Source organism: Coenobita brevimanus, chromosome 84 (assembly GCF_032717465.1).
Source record: "Coenobita brevimanus isolate Jiangsu-jjx chromosome 84, ASM3271746v2, whole genome shotgun sequence".
NCBI classification, from domain to species: Eukaryota; Metazoa; Arthropoda; class Malacostraca; order Decapoda; family Coenobitidae; genus Coenobita; species Coenobita brevimanus.
In genome coordinates, this window is record NC_137037.1 from 40,122,114 (window position 1) to 40,145,516 (window position 23,403).

At 44.1% G+C, this 23,403-nt stretch overlaps 1 protein-coding gene and 3 non-coding genes across 4 annotated transcripts in view; 3 read left to right on the plus strand and 1 right to left on the minus strand.

Moving 5' to 3' along the window:
* The window catches only part of LOC145410138 (putative cytochrome P450 49a1), a 62,029-nt gene extending 52,909 nt beyond the window's left edge, over positions 1-9,120 (plus strand). The window contains exons 7-12 of the mRNA XM_080280336.1: positions 194-389; positions 1,299-1,494; positions 5,806-5,975; positions 6,409-6,487; positions 7,967-8,170; positions 9,010-9,120. Coding sequence (XP_080136462.1) covers positions 194-389; positions 1,299-1,494; positions 5,806-5,975; positions 6,409-6,487; positions 7,967-8,170; positions 9,010-9,120 — 956 coding nt within the window. The remainder of the gene's footprint in view (positions 1-193; positions 390-1,298; positions 1,495-5,805; positions 5,976-6,408; positions 6,488-7,966; positions 8,171-9,009) is intronic.
* Positions 9,121-12,600: 3,480 nt separating this feature from the next.
* TRNAG-UCC (transfer RNA glycine (anticodon UCC)) lies at positions 12,601-12,672 on the minus strand. Its single transcript has one exon. It is a non-coding gene; the product is annotated as a tRNA-Gly (tRNA).
* Positions 12,673-14,426: 1,754 nt separating this feature from the next.
* Positions 14,427-14,498, plus strand: TRNAG-UCC (transfer RNA glycine (anticodon UCC)). The gene has a single exon. It is a non-coding gene; the product is annotated as a tRNA-Gly (tRNA).
* Positions 14,499-15,845: 1,347 nt separating this feature from the next.
* TRNAG-UCC (transfer RNA glycine (anticodon UCC)) lies at positions 15,846-15,917 on the plus strand. Its single transcript has one exon. It is a non-coding gene; the product is annotated as a tRNA-Gly (tRNA).
* Positions 15,918-23,403: the final 7,486 nt, after the last annotated feature.

Below are 23,403 nucleotides of genomic sequence, written 5' to 3' on the forward strand. Positions count from 1 at the left end.
TTATGCCCTTCTTTCCTCCGTCATAACTTGTCCCATCTCCACTGGCATGCTAAGCCCTCCCTTCTTCCGCCATACTTGTCTTGTCTTCGCCGCATACTATGCTCTCTTTTTATTTTTTTACAATACTTTGTCCTCTCTCCGCTGCCATACTAAGCTCTCCTCTCCCCTTCCATTCTTTCCCCCTATTTTCCAGCCGTTGGCGTGGTGGTGTTCAATCGCCGTTTGGGCTGCCTGTCGCCGCAGCCTGACTCGGTGTCCCTGCACCTGATCGAACTAGTCAACACCATGTTCAGTTCCTTAGCCGTCACTGAGATGGGCGTGCACCTCTGGAAGATCTTCCCAACCCCCACCTACAGGAAGCTCAGGAAGTGTCATCACGAGTTCCTTAGGTGGGATTTAGTGGCACTTTTATTCGGTTCAAAAATTACCAGACTGCTCCACTCCTTTATACAGACGTCTTTTTTGTACCTCCTCCCCGATATAAGGGGGAGTTAGTAGATTGTAGGAGGAGGGTAACTTCAGCCTACAGTCTACTGGGTTCACATTCATATGATCCTCGGGTTGCGACTACTGCTACTGCTACCTGGATCAAAGAAAAATGCTACTCTCAGAATTTTGTTACTGGCTCTCAGCTATATAAAAACCATCTGGAGTTACCTAGAATACAGTAAAGTGCTAAAGTACAGAATCCTCACGAAAAGCCATCACCAGTTTCTCATGTAGGATAAAAGACGACTTTTATCTGGACTAAAACCTCTGAGCAGTTCTCAGGCATCTATATTTCTAAGCTAAATGACATTGTCTGGCTTTTGCTGGTATGCAAGACTACTGTAAACTTGTCCCGACCTTGAGAAAGTTATTGGAACGAGTATGAAAACTGTCAGGCTCCTATGACACACTTTCGGCATTATAGAATCGTCTGCAACATTAGCTAGAATAAAATACGGACAGAATTAGGCCATGAAAATTTTTCTATTCAGATTAATCCAATTAAAATCCCACTTAACAATATGTACCCTAACCCGATCTGCATTGCTACAATTTTTAGAATGGAGTGGCCAACCTCACTTATGAGGTGGCCCAAGGTGAGCTATTCAGGGGGGACCGGAGATATTCTCCCGGAGTGGCTAGTGGGATTACCTGGTATATTTCAAGGATGGTCAGGGCCTCCCCTGGCCACTTTTCAGGCTATACAATTGGCTTGTCCTAACCTAACCTATCCCCACCCCAATCTATCCGTAACCCAGCCTGGTTAAAACTATATTCCATCTAACACTGCATAACCATCTCTGGAACAGAATAACGGACAGCTACATCTGTGACACGGTGAAACGCTTAGAGGAGGAGACGGAGGCAAGGAATGGCAGTGAGGATGGGGCTGAGGTTGAGTCTAGGCAGCTGAGACTGATGGAGACTCTGCTGCTCAACCCGGGACTCACGTACAAGGACGTCGTTACCTTCGTGCTCGATCTTGTCTTCGGGGGCATCGATACGGTCAGCCACTAGAACGTCTCTGTCTTTCTGTCTGACTGCATGTCTTTTCACTGATGATGGTGAGGGATGCCTTATGTTGTGGCACGGTATACAGTAACTAGTGTACACCATTACCTGGTTTTACAAACGTCCCACAGCACCTTCCCTGTCCTCGAAAGGATTATGGACTGCAGAAGGGCAGTTTAAGCCTGGAGTCCACCGGGTTCACATTCAGATGCGCCTAGGGTTGCAGCTACCACTGCTACAATTCCTGCCTTATTTCAGTTTTCCCCATATATACTTATGAGAGATATTTCGAGCTAAAGGAGTCGAATATATCCTTCATTACCCTCCTTGCTACTAGAGAGCTCTTTTTAGGTGATTAAAATCGTCTAGAGGTGGTAAGAATAAACTAAGAAGTATGTTACCAGATTCAAGAGAGTTTACCTTAAGATCTCTGACTCCATATAATGTCAATAAGTAATCCATACCCACTTGCACATTCCCATCCCACACGAGTCTTCACATCCTCACCTACACTCACATCCACATCCCCACCGATGCCTATATTCCCTCGCCTTTTTCAGGATTCACATCTCCACCTACTTCCATTTTCCCACTTTTCCACCACTAATATCTCTCATCTTTTCCTTCTTCATCTCTCATTTGCACCCACCTCCAAATCTTTCACTTTCCTCCACATCTCGCTTTAAATTTCTGTCTGCTGCCACATCCCCTACAGCAGGAGGTGGACAGGGTGATAGCCAGCCACCAAGGGACACTCACTCGCTTCGATATACACCATCTGAGCCCACGTCCGCATCCCGCACGTACACCCATCAACACACACGAGTACCACACCTACAGCATAACACACCAAAACCCACCACCACTTAACACACCAACATCCACCACCACTTAACCAACACCTACCAACACATACCATATCTACACCCACAGACATATCCCTAACTTAGACTTACATTCCACACAGTTTCAAGCCTTCACATCTTAACCAACGACATCTATCTATCTATCTATTGCTAGACGCCTTAATCCCATATGAGATGACCACAAACAAATCGCCTCCTCGTCGCCCTGTCCCCCGCCATTTCACTGCCCTGCTCCCAGCTCACATCCCTCTCACTCATATACCTCTCCATTCCATCCCTCCATCTCATCCTCGGCCTACCCTTCCCTCTCTCCCCCTTCACCTCACTCACATACTCTCCTCGTCAGTCTTTCACTCTCCATCCTCTCCACAAGGCCAAACCACCTCAATGTGTTTCTCCTAACGCTTTCTATCGCACCCACATCCACACCACAACGCTCCTTCATATCCTCATTTGTCAGTCTCTCCATGTGACTCAACATGCTTCTCTCGGATAACTCATTTCCACTGCTCTCACTCTTGACTTGTGTCCCTCCAGCAAGGTCCAATCTTCACTTCCATACGTTAGAGTTGGCATGTAGTAACTTTTTTACTTCCATGCTCACTTCCCTGTTTCTTATCACTGCATTCAAGGAACCAGCAACCTTTCTTCCTTGTTTTACCCTTTCAAACACTTCACCCTCCAAACTTCCATCCTTAATCATCACACTACCCAAGTACTTAAACATATATTTTCCATTTCCTCCTCATCCAACTTCGCTGTACATTCACTTACTTCACTTCTCTCGAAGACCATAACTTTACTCTTCCCTGCATTCACCTTTAGATTCCTTTTCTTACACACACTCCCAAACTTATCCACCTAATCTTGCAGCTCCCCTTCATCTTCACTTAACAACACAGTATAATCTGCAAACAACAGTACAGGGAGTTCCCAAACACTGCCCTCTCTCATTAGGGCCACTCCAACATCCACTGTCCTACCTTGTATCTCTTTTATAACCCCATCCATATACAGATTGAACAACCATGGAGACATGACACATCCCTGTTTCAACCCAACCTTCAAATAGAAAAATTCACTCAGTTCACTATCCACACGCACTGCAGCCTTAGCCCCCTCATACATACTCTTCATTGCATTCAGCAACTTCCCATCTACTCCATATATTCTTGGTAAATTCCACAGTTTTTGTCTATCCACCCTGTCATATGCTTTCTCCAAATCCATGAAGGCCGCATAAAACTTTTCCTTTTTCTAGAAACTTTTCCACTAAAGATCCAAGTGAATATCAGGTCTACACAATCTCTTCCCTTCCTAAAACCTCCCTGTTCATCTCCAACTAATTCCTCAGTTATTTCCCTAACTCTGTCAATAAGAATCCTACCATATACTTTTCCTATTATACTAAGAAGACAAATGCCCCTATGATTACCACGCACTTCTTTTTCCCCTTTTCCTTTGCACAAGGGAATAATTATACCTAACTTCCAATCCTTCGGGACTCTACCTTCCTCCCAGGCCAACCTGCACATCTCCCACATCCATTCTACTACTATCTCTTCCCCATGCTTCAGCATTTCACCACACACTCCATCAATTCCTGGGGCTTTCCCCATTTTGACTTTCTTCGTTGCTTCTGCATCTTCCATCCTACTGATTCCTGCCTCTTTTCTCACATCCTTCCTTCTCCCAGCCATTCCCCAGCCACTTATACTCACATTACTTTCATTCTCTATGTTCAACAATTCATTAAAGTGTTATCTCCATCTACTCAGTTTTCTCCCTTCTCCACTAGTAATCTACCGTGTTTATTTTTCACTCCCCGACTAACATCACTGCCACCCTGGCTAACTCTCTCCACCTCTTCCCAAAACATTTTCTTACAGTCCCTCCACTTTACACTCAAATTCCTTCCGAATTCCTCATCCACCCTCCTCTTACTCTTTCTCATTAATCTTTTCACCTCTCTCTTCTTCTCTACATATAGCTCTCTCTTCCGTCTCTCAACTTCTTCCACACCCCTATTTCTCATCCACTCACTATATGCTTTCTTCTTTTGTGCCATGCCCTGTCTCACCTCTTGAATCCACCATGCTGTTCCTTGCACCCCTTTTCGTCTTCTCTTCACCTCACACACCACCTCACATGCTGCACATTCTTCTGTAAATATCTTGCACACACCTTCCACGTCCTCCGTCTGCTCCAATCCATATTTACCCAATCGCTCTTCCACTTCTCTCTTACATTCTGCCGTTTTCTCATCCTCTTGTAACCTTTCCACTCTCCTTGCGCCTACTCCTTCCTCCCGTCCTTCCCTTCTTCTATTTCTCCATTTTACTTGGACCTTGATTCTGACCACCACTTGGTGGTGGTCAGAAAGTCCACTCTCCCAGCCTCTATATGCTCTTACATCCATTACACACCTTCGCATCCTTTCATCCACACGCACATAATCAATCATTGTCTTCCTTTCATGCAGGTCACCACCCACCCATCTCATCACTCGCCATGCATACCTGTGGATCATTTTGTCCCTAAAGAGCGTATTGGCTATCACCAACCTCCTCTCGGCACACATGTCCACTAAAGCACTGCCATTCTCATCCATCTCAGCAGGCACACCCCACTCACCGACTACTCCATCCACCTTCACATTCCCTACTTTACCATTCATATCACCAATCAAAAACTCTCTCTCATTCCTTTCAAAGTTTTCCATGCACACTTCCACATTTGTCCAGAACTCTTCTCTCACTCTGCTTGCACGATCTTGCGTTGGCGCATACACGCACACAATCGCCCACATTTGTATTCTAACTTTCAATCTGACCCACACAATCCTTGAGCCAACTGATCCATGCTCTCTTATATTCTTCTTCCATCTGTTACTCACAACAATACACACTCCTTCTTTTGCCCTTTCATTCTCACCTACTCCCGCACATATACCCCATCCATACTCCCATTCTCTCACAGTCTCACCTGTCCATTTAGTTTCAGTTAATCCACACACATCCACTTTCGCACCCTCAAGTACCTGGACAATCTCTCTCTCTCTTTCACCTTATCATTTGCACCCCTTACATTCCACGTTGCCATCCGTATCATGTTCTTTGTTCGGTCCTAAGTCGTCATCTTTTGGTCCGTTCTGGTCCGAGGCTTCTTGTTCGTATTTTTAGTTGCTTTCCGGGGAGGGGCACGCCAACCCACTTGCTGTCACTTAGGGAACACGTGTTGGTTGGTTATAAGGTTACCATCCAGCGCTGTAAATGGTTTCCTGGTTTACAGGAAATCATTTGGCTTGCCACTCAATGTAGAGCTACCCTAAAAAACAGTACCACTACACTAAGCGGGTAGATGATGGGTGCCCCCACTTACCACATCATATGCTAAATATTTTCTCGCTCGACATGTCTCACCACACCTCGCTCTCCAGACGTCGCACACGGTCGCTTTCGCCATGTACCTACTAGCAAAGAACCCACAGGCGCAAAAGACGCTACGGGAAGAAGTGGACAGTGTTCTGGCCGGGCACGATGGTCCTCTCACCAAGACCCACCTCGCCCGCATGTCATACCTCAAGGCTGTGATTAAGGAGACGTTGAGGTGGGTATGTAGGGTGTGGGTAGGGAGCAGTTTTGGTAGGATGATTGTAAGGAAAATTGGAGGAGGAATGAGAGAGGTAATAAGAGAAGTGGGTATGGACAAAGATGAAAGAGGGAGTAATGAAGAAAGAGCATAGTCAAGGAGATGAGTTCCTCTATTATTTCAGTTTACTCTTAAGGCAGGTCCCTCACTATCCTCCCGGAAGCATCATCTATGGACTGAGAAGCATACCAGGCCTGTCTCAGCTTAGGATATTAGCACAGCAGAATAAAGTGAAAGTAGAAGTGCAATATTAACCGAACACATTTCTGACTCTATGTGGAATATGAATGAGTAAATAATTATGAAGAGGAACATAAAGGCGATGCATAATTATATCCCAAATATTCAGGAGGTAGAGATGGGTAAGGTGCACTATCAATTTCTCTTTCAGAATCTATCCCCTCGTGCTAGGCCTGGGTCGCATCCTCACCAAGGACGTCGTCATCAAAGGCTACAACGTCACTGCTGGGGTGAGTCGTTGGGTGTGTTGTATTTGACTTACATACTCCATTGCACCACTCCCTTGCACCACTCCCTTACACCACTCCCTCCCTCCCTCCCCCCCCTCCTATTGTTGTGTTTATCCGTTATTGTTTCTGATCTCTCCTATCCCATGTATGTGTGAGACAGTGGTGATGATGATGATGTGATGGTAAATATCTTTTCCCATGTTAGTTATGGGAAAATAATACTCTCAGACTTCTGTGACTCTCTCTTAACTGAATGGTATCATGAACAGTTAGCGGAAGTAGAAAACCAGAATTGTCCGACCATGAGAGGGTGTTAATGCTCATGTTCTTGTCCTCACTCATTTAATAAAATCGTCTGGCGTTAAGTGGAATCCTAGAACTGCCCCAACCGTTAGAATGATATAATTGGCGTAACTTAGTAAGCTAGACATCCTAACATAGGTACATGGATGTTTGGGAGCGTCTTACCCCGCGCAACAAAATTACATACTGGATTTTCATTCTTTTTTATCTATCTATTTTAGTTTATCCTCCAAAATCAGGGTAGATCAGAAATGTACCCTTAGTAGCTCAGTCTTTACAACCTGAAACAGTAGACGAAATGTTTGAAAAAGGTTATCCACTGACCTGTCATTCATTTTTGTATATAAGATCAATAAAGGAACTGTGTAGAGTAAAAATGCACTAATCATACAAAGCTTATGTCCTCAGAAGAATGCGAGTAGCAATAACGCACTTTATGAAGTCATCAGTCCCCTTGGCAAAGATATAGTCAGTTGTCAGTCATCTGGGTAAAGAGAGTCAGTTACAAAAGCCCGTTTGCTTCTCTTGCCTTTTTTTCGTCGCTGGATTTATAGAAGTTTAAATGTGACACAGTGGACAAAGATGCATGTTATCCTCCACTGATGGATGATATGAGACTAAGGTCATTAAGTCACATTTACTGTTTATGAATCCAGCAATGGTAGAGAAACAGGAGAGGCGAACGGATCATACTATTTACTGTACATTTTGATCGAGCACATAACCCATGGCCCCCACAGCACATAACCCAAGACCCCCACAGCACATAACCCAAGACCCCCACAGCACATAACCCAAGACCCCCACAGCACATAACCCAAGACCCCCACAGCACATAACCCAAGACCCCCACAGCACATAACCCAAGACCCCCCACAGCACATACCCCAAGACCCCCACAGCACATACCCCAAGACCCCCACAGCACATAACCCAAGACCCCCACAGTACATAACCCAAGACCCCCACAGCACATAACTCAAGACCCACACAGCACATAACCCTTGGCCCCACAGAACATAACCCAAGGCCCCACAGCGTGTAACCCAAGACACCCACAGCATATAACCTAAGACCCCCATAGCACATAACGTAAGACCCCCACAGCACATAACCCAAGACCCCCACAGCACATAACCCAAGACACCCACAGCATATAACCAATGACCCCCACAGCACATTGTCCTCTCCCTGAATATGCTGCTGGGATGGGAGGATAAGTATTTCCCCCGCGCCAACGAGTTCCTGCCTGAGAGATGGTTGCGACACAGGCCTCTCGGTCCCATCCACCCCTTCGCCTCGCTCCCCTTTGGCGGCGGTACCAGGATGTGTATCGGCAGGCGTGTGGCAGAGCAAGAGATGTACACGCTCCTGGTTAGGGTAAGAGATGTGCCTTGCCTGCTTGTTCTCACATAATGGTTCTTAGTGCTCTTGGTTAGTCGTGTTTGCCTACTTGCTCTTTTGTAATTGTTCCTAGAGTTCTTGTTCTTGCCTTTTCATGTATACCTACCTGCTTTTCCTAATTGTTCTTAGTTTTCTTGCCTATGTATTCTTTTGTAATTGTTCCTAGCGCTCTTGCCTACTTCTTACGTAATTGTTCTTCATGTTCTCGTCTGTTTGTTCTTCGATGGCACATGGGAATTTCAAAAAGTATAAATCATTATCAACAGTTTGCTATCCTTTCCAGAGCGTGAACCAACACTTCGCCATTACGATACTTTAGTGTACGTATCCTTTGGCCTCACGAAGGGATAATCGAAAATTTACGTGGGCTGATAATAGTAATAACTTTCTAAATTCCAGTGCGATTAATAATAGACCTAATTATTGTTCCAGGTCTTTGATTCAAGGCAAAACATGAGCAGACTAATTAACAGGTTTACAGATGACAAAATTCACTGGATAAAAAAGCACGAATGTTTGAATGTTTGCTTTACTGATGATAATTTACTGTTACTGACTCTTAACCAGCCTTTCTGACACAAATACTCTTGCCTAATTGTTAATATCCAGTTGTTTTACCAGATTGTTTTACTGCAGTGTTGTAGATGACTTTTTAAAGGACTGAGTCAGTCACGTATTGTCCCGTTTTCTGCTAGTTTTCTCATCAACTTAAGTCTGAGAGAGAGAGAGAGAGAGAGAGAGAGAGAGAGAGAGAGAGAGAATGTATGTATGTATGTATGTGTACGTGCCAGTAAAGTTTCCCATTCCTCCTCCAGGCTGTGCAGCGCTACAACATCGACTACAAGTACGAGGACATTGGCATCGAGACCGGCATGGTGTTCAAGCCTAACAAACCCCTTAGGTTCACTTTCACAGAACGGCACTGACAGAACACACAGACCAGCTCTTAGGATAGTTAGGATTGACAGAAAATGCACACCCTCACATCCTGTTCATAAGTATCCCAGCACTTTAAGAATACATGCATACCCTCAAATCCTCTTCACATATATCCTGATTTTTAAGTTTCTCCTTCTAAAGACCCTAACAAGGCTGTCAGCTCACGTCCTTTGCTTATGTACCCAAGTTTTAAGCTTTTCCAACTTTAAATGCAGCTGATAAACCTTTGTTACGGGCTGAGGCTCTGGCACATTTGACTTTTGACATGACTTAAAATATGATTAAATGAAAAGAACCGTTTATGTGATGGAGTGAAATGTATTTCCTGTTCATCCACTTTTGTACAGGCTATATCTTTCCTTTAAAACTTACCATATTATATTACTCATTTATTAGTGTAACCTTAAGTAATATGCACTATTGTATGCAAAATCAACACAAACAAATATTACTTAAGTGGGAAACATAACAATTAGGTTCCTCAACAACATGCATTAGGAAATAGGGATAATCGCCTTGTATGAAATATATTTGTCCACCTGTTTCTCTACTTAAATAAATCTTTGTATAGGTTGCTAATCTGTCTGCCAGCTTGTTTCAGTGGATGCCTGGTGGTCTTGTGGGTTATGGCGCTTCAACAGGGTATGGCTCCCAATGGTTTAAATCCGTGGAATGGTTGGGGTTTATTGCCTGCATGATGCCGTTCAGGGGTCGGCGAGTAGCCATTTTCGCCTTAAATTTGTGAAGTGAGTAGCCTAGCGCCGGATTCTTACGCCCCGAATGAGGCATGAAGGGGGGAAGTATTTGATTAAAATGGAATTCCTTTTCGAGAATTCCCCAGCCCAAAGATAAACATACTGGATTCACTCTCTTTGAACTTCAGAATTTTGGTCTATTTACTTTAGAGAAGAAACTACTCCTCTTGACACTCAGGCTCCTGTGACTCACTCAGCTGAATAAAATAGTCTGGTGTTGGCTAAAGTAGAATGCGAGAATTGTCCCTGTCATGCGAGGTTGACAGTAACAGTATCAGCATTTTCTGGCTCCTGTGGTTCACTCTCAGCTGATTCGAATATTTTGATGTCATCAGAAACTGAATACTAAAGTTGTCCCGACCATGAGAGGGTTAATGTAGGCTATTAAATTCAACTTTTGTAAGATTACAACTTTAACATTCATTCCTCATACGACCCTCAGCTTTTCCTTTCCTTTTCTTATCTGTACCTTTTGTTCAGGATCAAAACTTGGGATTTTCTTGCCCCTGAACAAATTCCTGAACTCAAGGCAGTGCAGAAATAACTGACCGCGTGTTATGTGGGGAAGTGAAGAAAAACAGCACTGCCGGCCATACCTCTGTGGCGGGTAAACCAGTACCACGTCAGTCCCCTCGTCACTCACCCCCTTCGTCACTCATCCGCTTCGTCACTCACCATATCAGTCTGCATTTATGAGCCGGATTTAGAAGCTGCCCTCTATACCGACAACTCCTCTTTCAATACTCTCTCTTCACCCACACTCACCACTTCATTCAGGTCTGTGCAAAAAAAAAAAAAAGAAAAAAAAAAAAGTAAGCGGTCAAGCCGATTATTAGGATGATAGGCAGGCAGGTTATTATCTGAGAGAGAATGGGACAAGCTGCTGATTAGAACGGCAATTTAATTGATTAGAATGAGAAGCGATAAGACTGATGATAGAATGACACTAGGGCAGCTGACGGTTAGAATGCATTAGCGGAAAGACTGGTAATTAGAATGAGTCAACTCTCCTGTATAGTGGTTTCAAATAATGCACTCGTTATAGTGTTATCGCTGGGAATATGAGATAGAGAATACTGCTCTGATGAACACCATACTCTGTAGGTGGGGTGAGTGAGGCCTGTAGAAATCCGGACAAGAATTTGGCGTTGCTAGATACGTCATACTTAACATGAATTATCACTGTCCTCTGTAATTTTTCTTACTGCTGTAGCCTAACTGCATCTTACCCATACACAACAACAAAAGACTGTAAATTGTACCCGAGTATTATGAGACTAGAAGTGTAGCTTTTAGTCACTCCACACCAGTATGAGACTTCCCGCGGGAATACATTACGTGGGTGAACATTTGCAGGAGAAAAATTTTGCCTTCGTCATGCACAGGGCACGTGAGGATGACATTTGGTTAATAATCTTAATTTTTCTCCTGTCCCCCCGTGATTTCCTGCTTTTGTCATCACCCTGTCTTAAAAAAAAAAAAAAAAAAAAGATGCAGCTGATGTTTTGTTCTCTTCATTTTGATCGTCGTCTTTTTCGTTTCTTCATTTTGGTTTCTTCACTTTAGCACAATAATTTTGGTTGGTTCATATTGATATGTTCATCTTGTTTTTTCATGTTTATCTCTACACTTTGACTACTTCAATTTAATGTCCTCATTTGGGTCTCCTCATTTTGGCCTCTTCATTTTGATCTTATTTGGCCTCCTCCTTTTTGCTTCCTCATTATGATCTCATTATGGCCCCCTCATTATAGTCTCCTCATTTTGGTGTCCTTATTTTAGCCTCTTCATTGTGGTACTGTTCATTTTTGGCCTCATTTTGTTCTCTTCATTCTGGTCCATAATGCCATGATGTGTTTTTGTCACCACCAGCCTCTCTCTCTCTGAGGACTGATATGACGGATTTAGCTTGGGTTTTTTCCTGTTCTTGCTTCCACCAAACTACTCTTTATTTCATGACGTAAGAAATTGAATCGATATATACAGTATTCATGCTGACCTCAGACAGATCTGTTTTGCTCAAGAATGTCTCCTCGTTGTAGAAGTTAAAACATTCCCCACCAGCCCTCTGAAGACGAAATAAATCATAACCAATCTCCAAGACCTAAACTCGCTCTACCAGTGATCCAGCAGCGGCGGAAAGAACTGCCAAATGAATTACAGCGGCTGGCTTGCACACGCCTTACATGAAAAGGTCACATCTGGCAGCGGAATGATAATCTGTGTGGTCGGTCTAACGTTGCTTTTGTATCTGTTTGCGGTGTGGATAGTGAAACAGCCTAAATTTTACGCTGGTTGATAACGAGCAAGATAGAGTGTGAAGCCGGTCGTGGTCGCACCTGAGTGAAGGTGAGGGATGACTGGCAGAAATGGTTCCTGCTCCCTCACTCCCCCCTCTCCTCATCTCGACTTTCCCACCCATCGCCCTTCCGTGGCCAGGCCTCATCATATCACATCAACATATGGAGGCTTGAAACATGCATCCCACACCACCTCATTACTTCATTTTCTCAGTGTGTCATCCATGACGGGTACACTTCCTTCATTTTCATCAGCATCACAATACTTCACCTTTATAACTAACTTCATATCCGGTAATAAGCTTGCTTGTATACGTCCATCACGGTTTATACTTTAAAGTATTTGCAAACACTGTGGGAGGAACTACTGACATGCGTACATTAATTTTATTTGCTTTAAAAGTTCATTGTCTGCGATGGCCGGGAATCGAACCCGGGTCAACTGCTTGGAAGGCAGCTATGCTCACCACTATACCACCATCGCATGAAATTCTGGTGTTGTTTGACGTGTGTGGAATGATCATATTTACCAAGGATCACTAACATGAAGGCAGGTGAGGGTCGAGGGATTTCCCCCTCCTCATATATTGGTTATCTGCCTTAATGACAGCAGTGCATTCACATTCTATCTATCCATACCCTTTCCTAAATACTCTCCAGTCGGAGAGTTACTGGTCTTTCATCAACCAAGGTTTTGAGTGACCAGAGGAGGAGCTGTCAGTGTCCTTGGATTGCGTCGTTGAATGCGATTTGTGATATGGATTGAAGATACATTAACTTTTCTACCCATCATCTATCGTAGCCCGCGAATGATGGCACTGTCCATAACAATGGACAGTGTGTCGTTCCCATCGGCATGAAACTGCCTGCCAGAAAAGGACGACGACCTTATTAAGATCCGCCACGGCGCGGCGGGTCACTTTCATACTGTCTGCCCCTCACCAACCTTCAGTTGCGGTGGCCATACAAGCATTAGCGAATCCTGCCCTGAAAAACAGGATCGAAGCAATGCCTGTACTGGCCAGCTTTCCACTCCATCCGGTGTCATGTGCACCAAGTTTGTTCACACAGAAAGTTAGTTATTGTTATGTACTGAGTACTCTCTACCACTTTCCTGTTCTGGGGCGTACTATATACTACTAAATAGGTGACTTCCTTTGATAGACAGAGAGGCACTTTGTGCAGAAATCAAATTTTCCTATGCCTATTGTAGGAAGTTACCAACTGTATTTAGGATTATAAGGCTGAAGGTTAGCGATGCGGCATAGGGCATTTTAGTGGTTATGACACCGGTCTCCCATTCACATGACACCAAGATTGCTGCTGCTGCACCTGGCTCAGCTTGTCCATCATTACAACCACTCCATTAGTTCCTGCTGCACCACCTCTCTTGGTATCAGTAATATTTTCATGTCTGTCCTTTTAAAAGTTGGGACTAATAATGTCTGATTAGTATTTGATGGTCCCATGACGAAGGGTGCTGTGGAATAAGAGGCTAGAGATCAACCATGATCTGATCTTAATCATGAGGTGTGTGTGTTGGGGTGGGTGGGTGGGGTGGGGACATAGTGGTGATGGGTACAGGTGGAGGCAGGGAGCTGGGTGGTTCTCAGGTTGAGTGGGCTACTACCCACTGACCGTACGCATTCTTTCCATTCCTCTGACATTCCTCTCTATTCCCCCTCCATTCCTGGTCGCCCCCTCTCGTGCGCAGATGATGTACGCCAAAAATTTTAATGAGGCTTAGGTATTAATGAATGTATATATTTAAGTACAGGACAATATTCAGTGTGGGTTATATGCGTATACTATTCCAGTGGTTAATTCCTTACATGATCCCCATTATGGCCTTAATTGAGTTAAACGAGGAAAAAGACCCACCTCCTCCTTTTGGCTTAACTGACTGATCGCTCGTTCGGTTGAATTCTACAGTACATAGTGTAGCCTCCCTCTGCACCGTTCAGTCACGTAACCGTAAGGAAGGGTGTTATTGTAATTACATTTCTCTATTGTGTACATTATCCAATAGTAATAATATTTATAATAATAACAATAACAATAATAATAATAATAATAATAATAATAATTTCCCTCTTTCACATCTGAAATCCAGCACATCGGGCTCTGACTTAACTCTTTCTCTCTCCTCCCTCTTTTCAGCACACGCAAAACTTTATTAAGATTGCCTGAACATAATCTCGGACTTTCAAAAAGTAAAAGAACATTCACGTTAAACATGCGATGGTGGTATAGTGGTGAGCATAGCTGCCTTCCAAGCAGTTGACCCGGGTTCGATTCCCGGCCATCGCAGGCACTAGTTTTTAATAAATGAATGATCTTAGACCTGAGCAGTATCATGGGAAAAGAACATGTATGACAGTAGGAGTGTGTGTTATTCCACTTCTTATCTCTTTTAGATTCGGTGATGAATGAAAATACATGTATAAATCGGTGTTTAATCTTATCAAATGACAGGCTGCTGATTGTATACATTTCACATAGCTTTATGCATGATCATGAATTGTTTTATGAAGACTCTGGAGCATAAATAAAGTTGTGTGGATGGAGTCTGTGTGTTGGTGCACTGGATGTGAGCGAGGACTCAGCCGGCCATGTGTATGGACAGCCGGTGTGGCAGTCAGGGCTGCTCCAATCACCCTAACCGTTACTAACACTACCCTACTTAACACCTCTACACCTCACCACCACTTCTGAAACCCCATCCCCCACGAATGCCTCTTTCCGTTTCTCCGAGCTCCACCACCGACACCACCACCACCACCACCACCACCACCACAACCACATTACAAAACAACGCCCCACACATACCACCACTACCACATTGTATAACACCACCACCACCACCACATTATATAACAACAACCCACCATATACTATCCTATGTAACAAATCTTCACTCCTCTTCATCTCATCACCACTCTCCTCAACCTCCCCCCCCCCCACCACCACCACTACCCTCCTCTCTATTCCCCTGCAGTTCCATCTCTTCCATCCACCACCCTCACTACTTTCACACCATCACCACCAGTACCACCACCACCCTCTCCAACGATATATTCCTTCCAGTTCTCTCTAACCCTTCAAAACCACTCTCTCCTACTTCCCCACAGTTATTACCTATACCACCACCCCCTCCAACCTCATCTCCCCCTACCCTCTCTCCTACCCTCTGCCAGCACCCTCTCCCAGTACAACCACCACTACCATTCACCCCGACTTTTTTTTTACTCTCGGACCGGTCAGATTCACCACCACCTCTACCTTCTCCTTCCTCCATTTGCTTTTCTCATCCTCGCCACCTCATGCCCATCCTGACTCTTAAAAGTAGCACCTTTCGCCTTTCCCTCCATAGTCCTTCATTTCCTTTTGTCCTCTTCGATGGCATTTTAACTTGTCATGTTTTCTGCTGGTTCTTCCTTTTCACTTTTCCTGCCAGTTACACTTGGAGGATTTGGTAGTGAGCCTTCATAAATGTTATAAACTCATGTCATATTCTTGTGTTTTTTTGTTACTCCTAGATAAGAGCAGTACCCCTGGATAAGAGCTGTCTATTGAGTCAACCGGCCGTGCATGTAAGACTTGAAGGAGCGTGACTTCTTTGCCATATGTTGTACAAAATGTTACTCTAATCTTCAAGCGATGGTGGTATAGTGGTGAGCATAGCTGCCTTCCAAGCAGTTGACCCGGGTTCGATTCCCGGCCATCGCAGTGATGTCTTTTGGGTGCTGACAGATCAAGTTGATTCGCCAGGCAGGTGTTGTGGAAACTACGGGGTAACGTTTCCAACAGCAATGATGGGATCTAAGCCATGGCGAGTGCGTTGTGATGTGATATGTGATGTGCGTGCCGCCTGGTGATGTTTCCACACACACTGCAACCCTGGCGAGTCCAGATATCTGACGTGTAGTTCATTCACCCGGGAATTTTTAATGGTAATTTGTAACAAACTGATATGTAGTATAAGATTATGCTGTCTGAATATTGCAATGTCTTCAGTCTGCCCGTGTAATATATAAACATTCGTGTGGGAAAACCACAACTTCAGACCGTGAGTCGATTTCCTTTCTCCACTTTTGCTTTCCTTCGCTCCCCCGCTCCTCCTCCTCCTCCAGACACCCACTACTTCTCCCCTTCCCCTCCACCCTCCTTCCCCAGGACTTCACTACCACCCCTCCCTGCCGTGGTTGGTTCCCTCACACCTCCGCCTGAGGGCCCTCGTTAAGTGCAGTTCAAGCGACGCTGGGTATGTTATGTCCTGATATTTTTATTGATTGCATAAACAATCTACAAGACAGCATTAAAGTGTCATACGCAAATAAATCTGTATGCTAAGGTGTCGATAATACGATTATAGGGAGTAGTAGTAGTAGAGTAACCCCGGTCAGTCTGGTCGAGCAGACCAATTAATCGCAGGAAAGCAATCGCCCCTGCAGTGTCATCGCATGCAGTGTCATCGCATGCAGTGAACCGATGCTGACCAGCAGTGGACAGCGCCTAGTCACTGGGAATGGCTGGAATGTCGAAATTTGGTTCTTGGATGGACGCTGCATTTGGTTAACTCCATCCGGTTAAAATGTGCGCCATAGTAGGTTCCACATCATACCTTTATTTGGTAATATGGTTACCACCCAGCGTTGTAAATGATTTCTTGGGTTACAAGAAGCCAGTGATGCTGTTGCCTACTTCTTTCTGCTATGCAAACTAAACCTGAGAGAGAATTTAAACATTCCAACCTGCGGTCCGCAGTCTGCAGGGATGCAAACCAAATGTTCGCATGAGGATCACATGAATTTTGATTATTTTGTTGCAGTTGATTAGGCTCATATTCTACTTCATTTGCCCTTTCTATGCATTACCTCTTGCTTTAACAGTCGCATGATTATCTATAAGATACGTATTTTAAAACCTCCCCCCCCTCACAAAAGATAACATTGATCTCATTTGAATATCACTGCGATGGAATAAATAAATAAATAAATAAATGTGTGTGTGTGTGTGTGTGTGTGTGTGTGTGTGTGTGTGTGTGTGTGTGTGCGTGCGCTCGCGTGTGCGTGTTCGTGCTGCGTGCGTGCAGCGTGCGTGCGTGTGTGTGTGTGTGTGTGTGTGTGTGTGTGTGTGTGTGTGTGTGTGTGTGTGTGTGTGTGTGTGTGTGTGTGCGCTCGCGTGTGCGTGTTCGTGCTGCGTGCGTGCAGCGTGCATACGTGCGTACGTGCGTGTGTGTGCGTGCGTGTGTGTGCGTGCGTGTGCGTGCGTGTGTGTGTGTGTGTGTGTGTGTGTGTGTGTGTGTGTGTGTGTGTGTGTGTGTGTGTGTGTGTGTGTGTGTGTGTGTGTGTGTGTGTGTGTGTGTGTGTGTGTGTGTGTGTGTGTGTGTGTGTGTGTTTGAATACAGTATCTTGTTGGCAAATAGTTATTATTAGTTGTTTACGAGTATATGTCGTCTTATGTCTAGTAATACTGTAAATTACATCGGTATGCTCGTAATGTATAATCAAACTCAATATTTCTCTCAAATGACATTTTTCCTCAAGACTCTAATAGGCTTGTACTGGACATCGATATACAACTAATGTATAATCAAAATCAGTGTTTCTGATAGTGCGAATTTCTTTCAGCTACCCCTTATTTTTTTTTTTTTTCCAGTAAAGATGCAAATCAGAGAATGGCCGTGCGAACCAGAAGGCGCACCAAACGTCAAGAATCCATTAGGCTTCTCACTTAGTGTAGTCACTGATGTGAGTGGATGATGATCGCCACCACCTACCACTAAGGTAATTAACATTATGCTCTGCCCACTTCAACTTGGTATTCAGTTTAAAAGTAGTTAAATGTTAGACGGTACAATCAACACTACATTTATTGAGCTTGATTTTCACTTTCCAGGTTGCACACAATGCTGGACATTATCTCAGTGGACTGCAGGCTGAAGCTGTCATTCTCCCGCACCCAACCATCCTCCTTTGGTGGGATAGGGAAGCTGAGGGACTATTGTATAACCGTGCAGTGGAGCCTCACGGTTATATCGGTGCCACCACATGAAGGCGTCCCTCTCCAGCACCTCCATTATATGTGTACAAACTGTAAAGATGCATAATCTGTTAAGTATGTATTTTATTGACACATAGATTGTTTACATGATTTCCTTCCACTAGACACATTTTCAGGAGTAAAAACCCCAGACTCCCTCGTTTCCACCAATTTTCCTCCCCTTAACCTCGCCCCCTCTTACTCTTTTCACCTCTTCTCCTCCTCCTGTCCCTTCCCCTTTCCTCCCTTCATCCGTTCCCAGTTTCCTACCCTCACTTACTCCCTCCATTCCTGTCACGTCTCTTTCTCTTCCTCTATTATACTTTCTCTTCCTCTATTAAAATCGGCATCTCTCGATCTTGAATGCTGAGATTAACACTAAAATAATGCTAATCAGGGAGAAATGCTATGGAAAGGATGCTGCGCCATTGCATTGTCTTTTTCTGTCACTGAGCTACGTGAAATAAGCCGACGAAGACGAAAATCTGGACCAAGTTAAAGTAAAAGGATTATGACAATATTTACGTATAAATAAGACTATCTTGAAGGGTACATGAGAGCTTGCGTGAATGAATGAAAGTGAATGAGTGAGCGAGTGACTGACTGAGCGAGTGAGTGAATGGGTGAGAGTGAATGAAGAAATGAAAGTGAGTGAGTGAGTGGGGACAGAGTAGGTGAGTAAATGAGTGAGTGAATGAGTTAGTGTGGAGTGAGTGACAGATTAAGTGAATGAGGAGTTAGTGAATGCGTGGGTGAATGAGCAAGTGAGTGGGGAGTGAGTGATTGACGACTCTAACAATAAATTCTCGTGTTATTCTTTATTATAAATCAATATTTAAAATGCAGACATGTCAATTTTAGGGCTAGTTAAGGTGAAAAAAGTTTAGTCAAAACGAAAGACACGATAAATACTACTCAGCATGATAAAAAACGAGTCGTGTGCCCCAAAATGGAGCTCAGTGAACCACAGAAGCCTCGAATCCCGTCAGTCACCCTCTAACCACGAGAGGGGGAGGACGCTGGAGCTGTGTGTACAGTATATTTTGTCAGCAGTAAGATAGTACGTAAACAGCATCCCCATCTTGCTGAGATAAACAAAGGTAAGTGAGGATATTGTTCTTTAGTCTTTCGATAGCTACAAGTTCTTTAACCTGTGCCAAGTCGTCTGTACAATTCTGAAAAGTGATGAAGCGTTGTGGTGTTGATGCAGATGTGACAGAAAGTGTTGGGGGACGTAGAAGAGATGGTTTGGTTACCTGGAGAGCACGGAGAATGGGTGATCGATTAGGAGCGTGCATGTGAGTGAGGAGGAGGGAAAGAAGGGGGGGGAGGGGAAGACCGAGGATGAGGTAGAGGGATGAGGTGGAGAGGTACTGTACGTGTATATGAATGAGGGTGGTGGGAGATGAGATAGGGCAGCCGGATGATGAGGGCAGGGTGACATGGAGGCGGTCTGTGGCCACCTCCAAGACTAAAACGTTAGGCTATAGACAGGCAGGCATATAGACATAGATAGACAGACAGATAGATTAATAGAATGATAGATTAATAGATAGATAGATAAATAAACAAACAGATTAACAGACAGATAGATTAATAGAGATGGATTAATAGATAGATAAACAAATACACATTAATTGATAGAATGATAGATGAATGTATGGATAGATACATACATACATGCATACATACAGGCATTCAGACACTCCATCACATTGCTCTGAACTCAGTTAACACACAGAATAAGTCTGTGATCACCAAGTTTGTACAGTTTAGATATGAATGTAAAGAGTAAGGATTCGATATAATAAAACTGAAGGGGAAACTTAATTAAATTTTTTGTGAGTCGCTCAAAAGGTAAGAATTATTCTTATTCTTATTCTTCTTATTATCATTATAATTTTTATTATAGCAGAGAAACTTGTCCAGATTTTCACATTAAAGTATATTCCCACACGCATAATTTTTTGCTTTTTATTCTTTTCGAGCATTATACATACATACCAGTCTATACACACACACACACACACACACACACACACACACACACACACACACACACACACACACACCGCTCGCTGGCGCAGTGATAGCGTTCTCGCTTGCCATCTGGTAGGCGGGAGTTCGCGCCTCGCTCAGGTTGCGAAAAGTTTCACTGACGAAGTGGGTGGTTACTGTCCCCCTTGAGCAAGGGGACGGGTGTGTGCGTGTGTGAAGGTCACAGCCTTGCCCTTAGATCGGACTATATGAGCTCTCAGCTCCCTTCCGCGAGGGTAAAAGCTGACGATCACGACCATCAAGTGATCCTGACCGACCCGGTGAATTACACACACACACACACACACACACACACACACACACATATATATATATATATATATATATATATATATATATATATATATATATATATATATATATATATATATATATATGTATATATTATATCCAACCCTAACCTATCTTCCCTTACCCTACCCAAATCTAACATCACACCCTACCCCTGACCTTATCTAACCAGTCCTATCCTTACCTACCCAAAACTTCTTACGCTATCCTCCCTCCTGCAATGTTTTACCCGCCCTACCTACCCTAACCAAACCTTACTCAGCCCTGCCCTTAACTTACTCTACCCTACCCTACTCTACCCTACCTTACTCTACCCTGCCCTGCCCTTCCCTGTCCTGCCCTAGCCTAGTTTGCCCTGCTCTTCCCTACCCCTCCCTATACTATCCCACCCGACCTTGCCCTGCCAAATTTAGGACATCCTACCCTTCCCTTACCTAACTTCTCCATCCTAGCTTTAACCTACTCATCCTTGTATTAACCTACCCTACCCAACCTAACCTACCCTACCCTACCCAACACAACCTTATCTTTCCTTCCCTACCCTACCCTACCTTACCCTAACCAACCCTACCCTAGCCTTACCCTACTCTACCCAACCATGTCTAAAACCTAATCAACAGCGCTTCCTCAGCCCCTCCATAATCCATAGTAATAATGTATAACAACAAAAATAATGTTATTTGGTTTAGCATATACTCGTACAATTAGAGTGGCACATTAAACACTGAACAAATGTTTATAAGTACCAACCAAGGATAACCCAAATAGACATATGCAACGTATTTCCATTTGGGTCCTTCTCATGGGACCAGGGTTAGCTGGGTGCAAGGGGGAGTAGTTAGTCTTATTCCAAAGGTAATCTTAGCCTAAGTCATATTAATTTGCAAGCACAAGAATATAATAAATAAAGAATATTAGTTTGCTGGTAACCTACTTAAAACTAACATTGACTCTGAAGTGTTTAGTAGTACAACACTACGTCAGCATCTCTGACAGAGGCTGCCTGTTGAAGGTATCATTTCATATTTCTCTAGAAAGAATGAAGGCTTCTGCTTGCTTTTATACTGTGAGTTACTGTATATCATTTTTAATCACCAAGTTTAAAGAATTGTTTTTAAGAAATTCATTGCAGTAAAATTTTCATGAAATTTAGGAAGTTGGACAGATTACATAACTTTTATTTTTCATGTCTGTTGATTTATTATTTGTGTCCTTGAATCTATTGTGTGTTTTCTCTTATCACTTTAACATGGCCCAAAAATGGCGTCTCTCCATCTTGATGATTGAGTTGCAACGAAAGATTAACACGGAGCATGTTGCTGGTCACGAAGAAGTGCATTAGAACGGATACTGAGCTTTTGCTGTCATCTTATCTTGAGTACTGACTTGTGACGAAAAATTAACACAAAAATATGATTCTTGTAATAAAAAAAAAAAAAAAAGTCTGTGAAATGGATATGGAGTCGTAATACCATCTCCGTCAATAAGTTTTGTTACATACTCTTCAAAGGGAGAATATTCTGTGTCTGGGCAATATGTAGTGTGTTAATGGCGGTGAAGGGTTGGGTGCAGTGGGGTTGGTGCAGTTGGGTAGGATCGGGGTTGGGTTGGGTGCGTTGAGGTACGATCGAGATTAGGTGGGGTGCAGTGGGGTTGGATCGGGACTGGGTGGGATGCAGTGGGGAGGAAGCGGGTTTGCGTGGGGTGCAGTTGGGTAGGAGCAAGGTTTGGCTGGGTGCAGTGGGTTAATGGCGTTGTTTTGGGGGGTTCATTAGGGTAGCAGCAGTGTTTGGTGCGGTGCACTTGGGTAGGACCAGGGTTCGATGGCGTGCATTGGGGCTGGAACGGGGTTAGTAGACGTGCTGAGGGGGTTAAGTGGTGATGATTGAGGTGTAATGGGTTTGATTGATTGATTGATCATTCGATCAACCCAGTGCAACGGAATCACCACAACTCCTACACCATCTGCACCCACTACATGCGGTACAAGCAGTGTTGGATGGGGTGGAGTGGGGTTGGAGCGGTGTTGGGGTGGGATACAGTAAGTTAATGGCATTGTTAGTTGGATTGCAATAGGGTAGAAGAGGAGTCTGATGGGGTAATGGCGGTGTTGGGTGGCTAGCAGTGGGTTCAGGGTTGGTTGGGGTACAGTGGGTTGGAATGGGGTCGGGTGGGGTGGGGTGGGTTGGAGTGGGGTTGGTTGGGGTGCAGGGGGTTGGGGTGGAGTTCGTTGGGGTGCAGTAAGTTGGAGCAGGGTTAGGTGGGTTGCAGTGGTGTATGATCGGAGTTGGTTGGGAAGCAGTCGGGTAGGATCCGGGTCGGGTGGGAGCAGTGGAATAGAATTAGGGTTGTGTGGGATGCATTAGGGTAGGACCAGATGTTGAATGGGGTGGAGAATGGTAGGAGCGATGTTGAATGGGATGAAACAGGGTAGGATCGAGGCTGGGTGGGGTGCAAGAGGTTGGAATGGTGTGGGTGGGGTGTGATATTAGCTTGAACAAAATAAATCATTCTCAGTCTGGGAGTAAATAAAGACTATTCCTGCTCAATCATCCTAAGAGTTTTTTTTTTCTTTCTTTCTTTTTTTTACCTGATTGAAATCGTCTGAATCAAGAGGAGTAAGTGTAAAAAATGACGTCGGCCGGTGAGTGCTCCGTGTTCTAGGTGCTGCGGGTTAGTCCCAGAGGTGTCCAAATGATTTTATATCATGCAGGCGTTTTGTATTTTATTTTTGATACCTTCAGAAGATGTTAATCAGCTTTAAGGAGCCTTGTCTTACGGAAGAACTTAGTGAAATTTATATCCAACACGTCCAGTTCGA